This window comes from Tachyglossus aculeatus, assembly GCF_015852505.1.
Source record: "Tachyglossus aculeatus isolate mTacAcu1 chromosome 12 unlocalized genomic scaffold, mTacAcu1.pri SUPER_6_unloc_1, whole genome shotgun sequence".
Lineage (NCBI taxonomy): Eukaryota > Metazoa > Chordata > Mammalia > Monotremata > Tachyglossidae > Tachyglossus > Tachyglossus aculeatus.
In genome coordinates, this window is record NW_024044828.1 from 19,273,746 (window position 1) to 19,287,189 (window position 13,444).

Here is a 13,444-nt window from a genome sequence, read left to right on the forward strand (position 1 = left end):
GGACACAGCGCTGAGGCTGCAGCTCAAGGCCGATGACTGGTAAGGACTGGGAGGGTCTCTGGGGAGGGGGCCCGTGCCGGAAGGCTGTGCTGACCGCCCCCCATGTCTCTCCCTCTTCTGCCGCAGCCCCGGGGAGCTCTCCGTGCGCCTGGGCTTCGAGCTGTGCACAGGGGAGCGGGCCTTCCTCAGTCGGAGGAAGCACGTGGTGGCCGAGGCCCTGAAGCGACTCCTGCAGCTGGAGGAGGATCTGCCCCAGGACCAGGTGGGAACATCTGGGGCCGATTCCTTTCTACAGCCCTGACTTTGGGTGGTAGCCCAATCCCAAGGCTGGAAGTCAGGAAGCCGGGATCAGTCCATGCAGCCCAATCCCAAGGCTGGAAGTCAGGAAGCCGGGATCAGTCCATGCAGCCCAATCCCAAGGCTGGAAGTCAGGAAGCCGGGATCAGTCCATGCAGCCCAATTCCAAGGCTGGAAGTCAGGAAGCCGGGTTCAGTTCACGCTCTCCCCCACCACCCTGACTTCCTTCCACCTCCCCCGGGGGGGATTGCTGGGACCTGACTGGGAAGTTTCCCTCCTCTTTCCTGTAATATAATATGATGGCACTTATTAAGCCCTTACTATGTGCCAAGCACTGTTCTAAGCACTGGGGAGGATACGCAGGTTGTCCCACGGGGGGCTCCCAGGCTTCATCCCCATTTTCCAGATGAGGGAACTGTGGCCTGGAGAAGTGAAGTGACTTGCCCAAAGTCACCCAGCTGACAAGTGGCGGAGGTGGGAATAATAATAATAATAATAATGGCATTTGTTAAGTGCTTACTATGTGCAAAGCACTGTTCTAAGCACTGGAGAGGTTAAGAGGTGATCAGGTTGTCCCACAGGGGGCTCCCAGGCTTCATCCCCATTTTCCAGATGAGGGAACTGAGGCCTGGAGAAGTGAAGTGACTTGCCCAAAGTCACCCAGCTGACGAGTGGCGGAGGTGGGATTAATAATAATAATAATAATGATAATAATAATGGTATTTGTTAAGCGCTTGCTATGTGCAAAGCACTGTTCTAAGCACTGGAGAGGTTAAGAGGTGATCAGGTTGTCCCATAGGGGGCTCCCAGGCTTCATCCCCATTTTCCAGATGAGGGAACTGAGGCCTGGAGAAGTGAAGTGACTTGCCCAAAGTCACCCAGCTGACGAGTGGCAGAGGTGGGATTAATAATAACAATGGTATTTGTTAAGTGCTTACTAGGTGCAAAGCACTGTTCTAAGCACTGGGGAGGTTACAAGGTGATCAGGTTGTCCCACAGGGGGCTCCCAGGCTTCATCCCCATTTTCCAGATGAGGGAACTGAGGCCTGGAGAAGTGAAGTGACTTGCCCAAAGTCACCCAGCTGACAAGTTGCAGAGGTGGGATTAATAATAATAACAATAATAATAATAATAATGGTATTTGTTAAGCGCTTACTATGTGCAAAGCACTGTTCTAAGCACTGGGGAGGTTACAAGGTGATCAAGTTATCCCACGGGGGGCTCTCAGTCTTCATACCCATTTTCCAGATGAGGGAACTGAGGCCTGGAGAAGTGAAGTGACTTGCCCAAAGTCACCCAGCTGACAAGTGGTGGAGGAGGGATTAATAATAATAATAATGGTATTTGTTAAGCGCTTACTACGTGCAAAGCACTGTTCTAAGCACTGGGGAGGTTACAAGGTGATCAGGTTGTCCCATGGAGGGCTCATAGTCTTAATCCCCATTTTCCAGATGAGGTACTGAGGCACAGAGAAGTGAAGTGACTTGCCTAAAGTCATACGGCTGACAAGCGGCAGGGCCGGGATTTGAACCCATGACCTTTGACTCCAAAGCCCGGGCTCTTTCCAGTGAGCCATGCTGCTTCTCTATTAGAACCCATGACCTCCTACTCCAAAGAGTGAGCTGTTTCCACTGAGCCACGCTGCTTCTCTGTTAGAACCCGTGACCTCCGACTCTAAAGCATGGGCTCTTTCCACTGAGCCACGCTGCTTCTCTAAAGCATGCTTCCTAATAATAATAATAATAATGATGGCATTTTTTAAGTGCTTACTATGTGCAGAGCACTGTTCTAAGCGCTGGGGGGGATACAAGGTGATCAAATTGTCCCCCATGGGCCCCACGGTCTTAATCCCCATTTTACAAACGAGGTCACTGAGGCTCAGAGAATCAATCAATCAATCAATCAATCGTATTTATTGAGCGCTTACTGTGTGCAGAGCACTGGACTAAGCGCTTGGGAAGTACAAGTTGGCAACATATAGATAGAGTCCCTACCCAACAGTGGGCTCACGGTCTAAGAGAAGTGAAGTGACTTGCCCACGGTCACACAGCAGGCATGGGGCGGAGGCGGGATTCGAAATCGTGGCCTCGGACTCCAAAGCCCGGGCTCTTTCCACCGAGCCACGCTGCCTCTCTAAGTGACCGCGTCCGTGTCTGTCGCAGGTCCCGGTGGTCGGGGTCATGGCCGTCGGCGGGGGGCCTCGGGCCATGACCTCCCTGTACGGCCACCTCTCGGCCCTCCAACACCTGGACCTGCTGGATTGTGTCACCTACATCAGCGGCACCTCAGGGTCCACCTGGTGAGGGCCGGGATCTGGGGGAGGGGGCGGGCGCCGGGCAGCCATCGATCAATCAATCAATCCTATTTATTGAGCGCTTCCTGTGTGCAGAGCACTGGACTAAGCTCTTGGGAAGTCCAAGTTGGCAATGGTCCCTACCCAACAGTCTAAAAGGGGCATTTCCTGGGTGGCGGGAAGTCACCCCCTCTGCCCCCGACCCCCAGGACCATGGCCAGCCTGTACGGGGACGCGGACTGGTCGCGGAAGGGCCTGGAGAAGCCCATCGGCCACGCCCGCCGCCATATGACCAAGAGCAAGCTGGCCACCTTCTCGCCCTCACGCCTGAGCGGTTTCCAGAGGGAGATGGGCCGGCGGGCCGGGCAGGGCCACCCCCCGTCCTGCGTCGACCTGTGGGGCCTGGTGCTGGAGTTCTTGCTGCATGGCCAGGTGCTGCCCGCCGTGGCCCTGTGGGCCCACAAGTCCACACATGGCTATCTGTGCGTGTCTGCGGACACGCGTGCGTGTAGCAGACTGAGCCCCCTCCTTCCTCTCCCTCTCCGTCCCCCCCGCCTTACCTCCTTCCCTTCCCCACAACATTCAACCTTCCCAGACTGAGCCCCTTCCCTCCTCTCCCCCTCGTCCCCTTCTCCATCCCCCCCATCTTACCTCCTTCCCTTCCCCACAGCACCTGTATATATGTTTGTACAGATTTATTACTCGATTGATTTTACTTGTACATATCTATTCTATTTATTTTATTTTGTTAGTATGTTTGGTTTTGTTCTCTGTCTCCCCCTTTTAGACTGGGAGCCCACTGTTGGGCAGGGACTGTCTCTATATGTTGCCAATTTGTACTCCCCAAGCGCTTAGTCCAGTGCTCTGCACACAGGAAGCGCTCAATAAATACGATTGATGATGATTCATTCGTTCGTTCAATCGTCTTTATTGAGCGCTTCCTGTGTGCAGAGCACTGGACTAAGCGCTTGGGAAGTCCATGTTGGCAACATCTAGAGATGGTCCCTACCCAACAGCAGGCTCACAGTCAAGAAGGGGGAGACAGACAACAAAACAAAACATATTAGAACAAAACAAAACATATTAGAGCAAAACGAAACATCCCAAAGCAAAACATGTTAGAACAAAACAAAACATATTAGAACAAAACAAAACATATTAGAACAAAACAGAACATCCCAAAACAAAACATATTAGAATAAAACAAAGCATATTGAACAAAACAAAAATCCCCATTTGACAGCAGGGGAAACTGAGGTATGGGGAGATTAAGGGGCTTGCTCAAGGCCCCACAGTGGACACCACCTGTATATATGTTTGTACGGATTTATTACTCTGTTGCTTTATTTCACTTGTACATATTTCTTCTACAAAATGAAACATCCCAAAGCAAAACATATTAGAACAAAACAAAACATATTAGAACAAAACAAAACATATTAGAACAAAACAAAACATATTAGAACAAAACAAAACATCCCAAAACAAAACATAGTAGAACAAAACAAAGCATATTGAACAAAACAAAACATCCCCATTTGACAGCAGGGGAAACTGAGGTATGGGGAGATTAAGGGGCTTGCTCAAGGCCCCACAGTGGACAACACCTTTATATATGTACGGATTGATTACTCGATTTATTTTACTTGTACATATTTCTTCTACTTATTTTATTTTGTTAATATGTTTTGTTCTCTGTCTCCCCCTTCTAATAATAATAATAATAATGATGATGATGATGGCATTTATTAAGCGCTTACTATGTGCACAGCACTGTTCTAAGCACTGGGGAGGTTACAAGGTGATCAGGTTGTCCCACGGGGGGCTCACAGTCTTAATCCCCATTTTACAGATGAGGGAACTGAGGCCCAGAGAAGTGAAGTGACTTGCCCAATTTGATAGGGAGGTCATTCATTCTCATTTACTGAATGCCCACTGTGTGCAGAGCACTGTGCTAAGCACTTGGGAGAGTACACTAGAACAATAAACAGCACTGTTCTAAGCGCTGGGGAGGTTACAATAATAATAATAATAATAATAATAATAATAATAATAATAATAATAATGCTGGTATTTGTTAAGTGCTTACTCTGTGCAAAGCACTGTTCTAAGCACTGGGGAAGTTACAATAATAATAATAATGTTGGTATTTGTTAAGCGCTTACTCTGTGCAAAGCACTGTTCTAAGCGCTGGGGAGGTTACAATAATAATAATAATAATAATGTTGGTATTTGTTAAGCGCTTACTCTGTGCAAAGCACTGTTCTAAGCGCTGGGGAGGTTACAATAATAATAATAATAATAATGTTGGTATTTGTTAAGCGCTTACTCTGTGTAAAGCACTGTTCTAAGCGCTGGGGAGGTTACAATAATAATAATAATGTTGGTATTTGTTAAGCGCCTACTCTGTGTAAAGCACTGTTCTAAGCGCTGGGGAGGTTACAATAATAATAATAATAATAATAATAATAATGTTGGTATTTGTTAAGCGCTTACTCTGTGTAAAGCACTGTTCTAAGCGCTGGGGAGGTTATAATAATAATAATAATAATAATAATAATGTTGGAATTTATTAAGCGCTTACTCTGTGCAAAGCACTGTTCTAAGCGCTGGGGAGATTACAATAATAATAATAATAATAATAATAATGTTGGTATTTGTAAAGCGCTTACTCTGTGCAAAGCACTGTTCTAAGCGCTGGGGAGGTTACAATAATAATAATAATAATAATAATAATGTTGGTATTTGTAAAGCACTTACTCTGTGCAAAACACTGTTCTAAGCACTGGGAAGGTTACAATAATAATAATAATAATAATAATAATGTTGGTATTTGTTAAGCGCTTACTCTGTGCAAAGCACTGTTCTGAGCGCTGGGGAGGTTATAATAATAATAATAATAATGGTATTTGTTAAGCGCTTACTCTGTGCAAAGCACTGTTCTAAGCGCTGGGGAGGTTACAATAATAATAATAATAGTGTTGGTATTTGTTAAGCGCTTACTCTGTGCAAAGCACTGTTCTAAGCACTGGGGAGGTTACAATAATAATAATGATAATAGTAATAACAATAATAATGTTGGTATTTGTTAAGTGCTTACTATGTGCAGAGCACTGTTCTAAGCGCTTGATCAGGTTCTCCCACGGGGGGCTCCCAGTCTTAATCCCCATTTTACAGAGGAGGGAACTGAGGCCCAGAGAATAATAATAATAATGTTGGTATTTGTTAAGCGCTTACTCTGTGCAAAGCACTGTTCTAAGCGCTGGGGAGGTTACAATAATAATAATAATAATGTTGGTATTTGTTAAGAGCTTACTCTGTGCAACGCACTGCTCTAAGCGCTGGGGAGGTTACAATAATAATAATGATAATAATGTTGGTATTTGTTAAGCGCTTATTCTGTGCAAAGCACTGTTCTAAGCGCTAGGGAGGTTACAATAATAATAATAATAAGAAGAAGAATAATAAGAATAATGTTGGTATTTGTTACGTGCTTACTCTGTGCAAAGCACTGTTCTAAGCGCTGGGGAGGTTATAATAATAATAATAATAATAATAATAATAATAATAATAATAATAATATTGGTATTTGTTAAGCGCTTACTCTGGGCAAAGCACTGTTCTAAGCGCTGGGGAGAGTACAATAATAATAATAATAATGTTGGTATTTGTTAAGCGCTTACTCTGGGCAAAGCACTGTTCTAAGCGCTGGGGAGGTTACAATAATAATAATAATAATGTTGGTATTTGTTAAGCACTTACTCTGTGCAAAGCACTGTTCTAAGCGTTAGGGAGTTTACAATAATAATAATAATAATGTTGGTATTTGTTAAGCACTTACTCTGTGCAAAGCCCTGTTCTAAGCGCTGGGGAGGTTATAATAATAATAATAATAATAATAATAATAATAATAATAATGTTGGTATTTGTTACGTGCTTACTCTGTGCAAAGCACTGTTCTAAGCGCTGGGGAGAGTACAATAATAATAATAATGTTGGTATTTGTTAAGCGCTTACTCTGGGCAAAGCACTGTTCTAAGCGCTGGGGAGGTTACAATAATAATAATAATAATGTTGGTATTTGTTAAGCACTTACTCTGTGCAAAGCACTGTTCTAAGCGTTAGGGAGTTTACAATAATAATAATAATAATGTTGGTATTTGTTAAGCACTTACTCTGTGCAAAGCCCTGTTCTAAGCGCTGGGGAGGTTACAATAATAATAATAATGTTGGTATTTGTTAAGCGCTTACTCCATGCAAAGCACTGTTCTAAGCACTGGGGAGGTTGCAATAATAATAATAATAATAATAATAATGTTGGTATTTGTTAAGCGCTTACTCTGTGCAAAGCACTGTTCTAAGCGCTGGGGAGGTTACAATAATAATAATGATAATAATAATAACAATAATAATGTTGGTATTTGTTAAGCGCTTACTATGTGCAGAGCACTGTTCTAAGCGCTTGATCAGGTTATCCCACCGGGGGCTCCCAGTCTTAATCCCCATTTTACAGAGGAGGGAACTGAGGCCCAGAGAATAATAATAATAATGATGGCATTTATTAAGCGCTTACTATGTGCAAAGCACTGTTCTAAGCGCTGGGGAGGTTACAAGGTGATCAGGTTGTCCCCCGGGGGTGTCCCAGTCTTCATCCCCATTTTACAGATGAGGTAACTGAGGCCCAGAGAAGTGTAGTGACTTGCCCAAAGTCACCCAGCTGACAATTGGCAGAGCTGGGACGTTCAGTCCTCACCGGCTCTGGTGCCTCTGGAGTCCGTCAGTCGAGCGCTTACTACGTGCAGAGTACTGTACTAAGCGCTTGGGAGAGCACAATATGACGGACACATTCTCCGCCCGTAACGCGTCTAATTAATTCATTAATTGTGGTATTTGTTCAGCACTTCCTGTGTGCTAGACACTGTATTAAGTGCTAGCAAAACGGGTTGGACACAAGTCCCTGTCCCCCTTGGGGCTCACAGTCTCAATCCCATTTTACAGATGAGGGAACTGAGGCCCCAAGAATGATAATAATAATAATAATAATAATGGCATTTATTAAGCGCTTACTATGTGCAAAGCACTGTTCTAAGCGCTGGGGAGGTTACAAGGTGATCAGGTTGTCCCCCGGGGGGGGGGGCTCACAGTCTTCATCCCCGTTTTACAGATGAGGTAACTGAGGCCCAGAAAAGTGAAGTGACTTGCCCAAAGTCATACAGCTGACACTGACACTGTATTAAGTGCTAGCAAAATGGGTTGGGCACAAGTCCCTGTCCCCCGTGGGGCTCACAGTCTTAATCCCATTTTACAGATGAGGGAACTGAGGCTCCAAGAATGATAATAATAATAATAATAATGGCATTTCTTAAGCGCTTACTATGTGCAAAGCACTGTTCTAAGCGCTGGGGAGGTTACAACGTGACCAGGTTGTCCCCCGGGGGGCTCACAGTCTTCATCCCCATTTTACAGATGAGGTAACTGAGGCCCAGAGAAGTGAAGTGACTTGCCCAAAGTCACACAGCTGACACTGGCACTGTATTAAGTGCTAGCAAAACGGTTGGACACAAGTCCCTGTCGCCCGTGGGGCTTACAGTCTCAATCCCATTTTACAGATGAGGGAACTGAGGCTCCAAGAATGATAATAATAATAATAATGATGGCATTTCTTAAGCGCTTACTATGTGCAAAGCACTGTTCTAAGCGCTGGGGAGGTTACAAGGTGACCAGATTTTCCCCCGGGGGACTCACAGTCTTAATTCCCATTTTACAGATGAGGTAACTGAGGTAACTGAGGCCCAGAGAAGTGATGTGACTTGCCCAAAGTCACACAGCTGATAATTGGCAAAGCTGGGATGCTCAGTCCTCACTGAGGCACCAGCTCTCACCCATGAGGCTCACAGTCTCAATCCCATTTTACAGATGAGGGAACTGAGGCCCCGAGAATGATAATAATAATAATAATAATAATGATGGCATTTATTAAGTGCTTAAAGCACTGTTCTAAGTGCTGGGGGGATACAAGGTGATCAGGTTGCCCCACGGAGGGCTCCCAGTCTTCATCCCCATTTTACAGATGAGGGAACTGAGGCCCCGAGAATGATAATAATAATAATAATGATGGCATTTATTAAGCGCTTACTATGTGCAAAGCACTTTTCTAAGCTCTGGGGGGATACAAGATGATCAGGTTGCCCCACATGGGGCTCCCAGTCTTTATCCCCATTTGACAGATGAGGTAACTGAGGCACAGAGAAGTGAAATGACTTGCCCAAAGTCACCCAGCTGACAATTGGTGAAGTGGGGATTTGAACCCATGACCTTTGACTCCAAAGCCCAGGCTCTTTCCACTGAGCCACGCTGCTTCTCTAGAATAATAATAATAATAATAATAATAACAACAATAATAATAATAATAATAATAATAATAATGAAGTGACTTGCCCAAGGTCACACAATAGACAAGTGGCGGAGCCGGGATTAGAACTCCTGACCTTCTGACTCTCACCCCCGGGCTCTAGCCACTAAGTCATGTTGGCCAGATTTACAGGGGACCGAGAGTGATTCTCAGAGAGGCCCCTGCCTTCAGGAAGCAGCATGGCTCAGTGGAAAGAGCCCGGGCTTTGGAGTTAGGGGTCATGGGTTCGAATCCCCGCTCTGCCAATTGTCAGCTGTGTTACTTTGGGCGAGTCACTTCACTTCTCTGGGCCTCAGTTATCTCCTCTGTAAAATGGGGATGAAGACTGTGAGCCCCCCGGGGGGACAACCTGATTTCCTTGCAACCTCCCCAGCGCTCAGAACAGTGCTTTGCACATAGCAACTGCTTAAAAAGTCTTCTAGAGTGTGAGCCCGCTGTTGGGTAGGGACTGTCTCTATATGTTGCCAACTTGTACTTCCCAAGCGCTTAGTACAGTGCTCTGCACGCAGTAAGTGCTCAATAAAAACGACTGAATGAATGAATGAACAATGCCATCATTATTATTATTCTGTGGGCCTCAGTTCCCTCCTCTGTAAAATGGGGATGAAGACTGTGAGCCCCCCGGGGGACAACCTGATCTCCTTGTAACCTCCTCAGCTCTCAGAACAGTGCTTTGCACGTAGCAAGCGCTTAATAAATGCCATTATTATTATTATTATTATTAAAGGAGCTTGCGTTTGGCATGAGATGGGGCACGAGGGAGCGCTCAAGAAATACGATTGAATGAATGAATGAACAATGCCATCATCATTATTATTATTCTCTGGGCCTCAGTTCCCTCATCTGTAAAATGGGGGTGAAGACTGTGAGCCCCCCGGGGGACAACCTGATCTCCTTGTAACCTCCCCAGCGCTCAGAACAGTGCTTTGCATGTAGTAAGCGCTTAATAAATGCCTATTATTATTATTATTATTGTTATTCAAGGAGCTTGCGTTTGGCGTGAGATGCGGCACGAGGGAGCGCTCAAGAAACACGATTGAATGAATGAATGAACAATTCCATCATCATTATTATTATTATTCTCTGTGCCTCAGTTCCCTCATCTGTAAAATGGGGGTGAAGACTGTGAGCCCCCTGGGGGACAACCTGACCTCCTTGTAACCTCCCCAGCGCTCAGAACGGTGCTTTGCACATAGTAAGCGCTTAATAAATGCCATCATTATTATTATTATTATTATTATTCAGGGAGCTTGCGTTGGGCGTGAGGTGGAGCACGGGGGTTGGCCGAGCCTGGTGGCGCTCACCAGGGAGGCGGGCGGGGATATCCATGGGAGAGGTGGGGCCTGGCCTGGCTGTGACCAAGGCCTCGACCACCCTACCAACCCCCCAAGCCCCCCAAAGTTCAGCCCCGTTGACTGTCTCCCCACAACTCCAGGTGACCGAACAGAAGCTGTCGGAACAGCGGCAGGCGCTGGATCGGGGCCAGAACCCGCTCCCCCTCTACCTGGGCCTCAACGTCAAAGAGGACAACCTGGGGACCCTTGACTTCAAGGGTAACGCCGACAGTCGGGGATGGGGGGCACAGAGGGGTGGGACAGGGGCCCCGTCCCCAGAGTCACGGCCTCACCCGTCCTGCCCGGGCAGAATGGGTGGAGTTCTCCCCCTACGAGGTGGGCATCCTCAAGTACGGCGCCTTCGTACCCCCCGAGCTCTTCGGCTCCGAGTTCTTCATGGGGCGGCTGATGAAGCGGCTGCCCGAGTCCCGGATCTGCTTCCTGGAGGGTGAGAGGGGCTGGGGGAGACGCCGGGATTGAGCCGTGGGGACGTAGGACAGGGGTAGGAAGCGGGTCCATGGGGAATGAAGGCCCAGGCCCACCTGGGAGGGTGTGAGGGGGGACCGGAGGGCAGGAGCGGGGATCAAGGGCGGCGTGGGATTGACTAAACTGGCCCCTCAGGCCTCTGGAGCAATGTTTTCTCCGTGAACCTGCTGGACGCCTGGTATGACCTGACCTGCTCAGACGAGGCCTGGAAGGAGCACATCCGCAACAAGACTGGAAACATCGGTGGGGCAGCAGGGCCCCCAGGGGGGAGGTGGGATGGCGGGGTGCGGTCCAGGGCACCGGCCCTGACGGAGCCCCCGGCTCTCCCCGTTGCAGAGAAGGAGCCGCCCGGTTCCCATCACCCAGAGGGGTCCTGGTTGCGTCCGGGAGAGTCGCTGGCCCAGGCCTTCCAGGGCTTCCTGACCGGGCGGCCGCTCAACCATCGCAGCCACAACTTCCTACGGGGCCTCCAGCTGCACCGTGGCTACTGTGGCCACCCGGACTTCCGTACTTGGAAAGGTGACGCCACCACCCCGGACCTGGGGAGACGCGGAAGGGAGAGGAGGGGGTCCCATCCATAGCCACCGTCTCGCCCTCCCGCCCAGACTGCCAGCTGGACTCCGTGCCCACCCAGCTGACCCCGCAGCAGCCGCAGCTCTGCCTGGTGGACGCCGCCTATTTCATCAACACTAGCTGCCCGCTGCTGCTGCGGCCCGGCCGAGGCCTGGATCTCATCCTCTCCTTCGGATATGCCCTCAACTCGCCCTTCGAGGTGCCGCCGTGGCCCCCGGCCCCCTCAGGACCTGGAGTCCCCTCCCACCCCCCCATCCCTCTCCTGACGGCTGGGGAGGAGAAGGGGAGTCAGAGGGCCAGGCTCGGGGGTCCTGCGGGATGAGAGGGGGCCTGGATGGGATGGAGCGGGAGGGAATGATTTTCCAAGACTATCTCCACCTCTCACTCCCCCCACCCCCCGCGTCTAACCACTGCAGTTAATAATAACAATAATACTGGTTTTTGTTAAGCGCTTACTATGTGCCAAGCACTGTACAAGGTGATCAAGGTTGTCCCACGTGGGCCTCAAAGTCTTCATCCCCATTTTATTCAATCATATTTATTCAGCCTTACTGTGTGCAGAGCACTGTACTAAGCACTTGGGAAGTCCAAGTTGGCAACATAGAGAGACGGTCCCTACCCGGCAGCGGGCTCACAGTCTAGAAGGGGGTCACAGTCTAGACGGTTCCCTCATTTTACAGATGAGGGAACTGAGGCCCAGAGAAGTTAAGCGACTTGCCCAAAGTCACACAGCGGACACAGCAGAACTCATGACCTCTGACTCCCAAGCCTGGGCTCTTTCCACTGAGCCATGTTGTTAGGTTGGGGGCAGGTGGGCTCTTAAAGGGAAGGGTCTCTTGGGGAGGTGTCTCTGCTGTTGCGGGGGGACGGGGGTCTCTAATGCAGCTCCCTCTCAGGCACTGGAGCAGACGGAGCGCTACTGCCGCGAACAGGGGATCCCTTTCCCCGCCATCAAGCTGACCCCCGAGGAGCGGCTCTGGCCCAGGGAATGCCACGTCTTCTCAGACCCCGCCTGCCCGGATGCCCCCATCGTGCTGCACTTCCCCCTGGTCAACGACTCCTTCCGCCAGCACTCGGCCCCCGGTGAGCTCAGCCCGGGACCCTCTCAGCCCTGCCCTGCCCCGAGATGCCCAGCTCCCGGCCCCGGGACCCCTCAGCCCCGGGTGGCAGTTCGGCCTGCGACACCCCCACTCCCCAACCCCACCGTCTCTCCCAAATGGACGCAGGAGTCCGGCGTAGCCCAGAGGAGCTGGAGGGCGGCCAGGTGGACCTGGAGGCCTTCCTGTCCCCGTACTCGCTGCTGAACATGACCTACAGCGAGGAAGACTTCGATCGGTTGCTGCGTCTCAGCGAATACAATGTGTGCAACAGCCGCTCCATCATCCTGCAGGCCCTGCGGTCAGCCCTGGGCCGCCGCCGCCGTCCCTAAGCGGGGACCCCCGTGGCCTTGAGTGGAGACCCGCGGCTGGCTCTCAACCCGAACCCTGGTTGACCCTGAACGGGACCCTGGTGGTCCTAAATAGGGACCCCGGCCGAGCCTGAGCGGGGACCCACACTAGGCCGAGGACCCGTCCAAAGCGACGGAAGTGGCTTTGGGCCTCAGAAATCCTCCGTTCTTGAATCCTTCTGCCGCCCAGGGCTCAGGCCTGATAACTATCCAGACTCTGAGCCCCTGCAGCTGGCCACTAGCAAAATTCATTCAATCATATTTATTGAGCGCTTACTGAGTGCAGAGCACTGGAGTAAGCGCTTGGGAAGTACAAGTTGGCAACATACAGAGCCCACTAGACTGTGAGCCCACTGTTGGGTAGGGACCGTCTCTATATGTTGCCAACTTGGACTTCCCGAGCACTTAGTACAGTGCTCTGCACACAGTAAGCACTCAATAAATGCGATTGATTGATTGATATAGAGACGGTCCCTACCCAACAATGGGCTCACAGTCTAAAAGGGCAAAATCTACCTCCCTCCTTCAGGGTCAGCGACCTTAACGTTGCTCTGCCCTACATGAGGCCAGCCCCACCCCATCCTGGCTGCCAGCCGGGCACC

At 49.5% G+C, this 13,444-nt stretch overlaps 1 protein-coding gene across 1 annotated transcript in view; it reads left to right on the forward strand.

The window, feature by feature from the left end:
* PLA2G4D (phospholipase A2 group IVD) overlaps positions 1-12,824 on the forward strand; it is a 41,190-nt gene extending 28,366 nt beyond the window's left edge. The window contains exons 13-23 of the mRNA XM_038741076.1: positions 2-39; positions 127-262; positions 2,460-2,596; positions 2,800-3,022; positions 10,438-10,555; positions 10,647-10,784; positions 10,958-11,065; positions 11,159-11,341; positions 11,428-11,594; positions 12,292-12,478; positions 12,622-12,824. Of these exons, the coding sequence (XP_038597004.1) occupies positions 2-39; positions 127-262; positions 2,460-2,596; positions 2,800-3,022; positions 10,438-10,555; positions 10,647-10,784; positions 10,958-11,065; positions 11,159-11,341; positions 11,428-11,594; positions 12,292-12,478; positions 12,622-12,824 (1,638 nt within the window). The remainder of the gene's footprint in view (position 1; positions 40-126; positions 263-2,459; positions 2,597-2,799; positions 3,023-10,437; positions 10,556-10,646; positions 10,785-10,957; positions 11,066-11,158; positions 11,342-11,427; positions 11,595-12,291; positions 12,479-12,621) is intronic.
* The last annotated feature ends 620 nt before the right edge of the window (positions 12,825-13,444 follow it).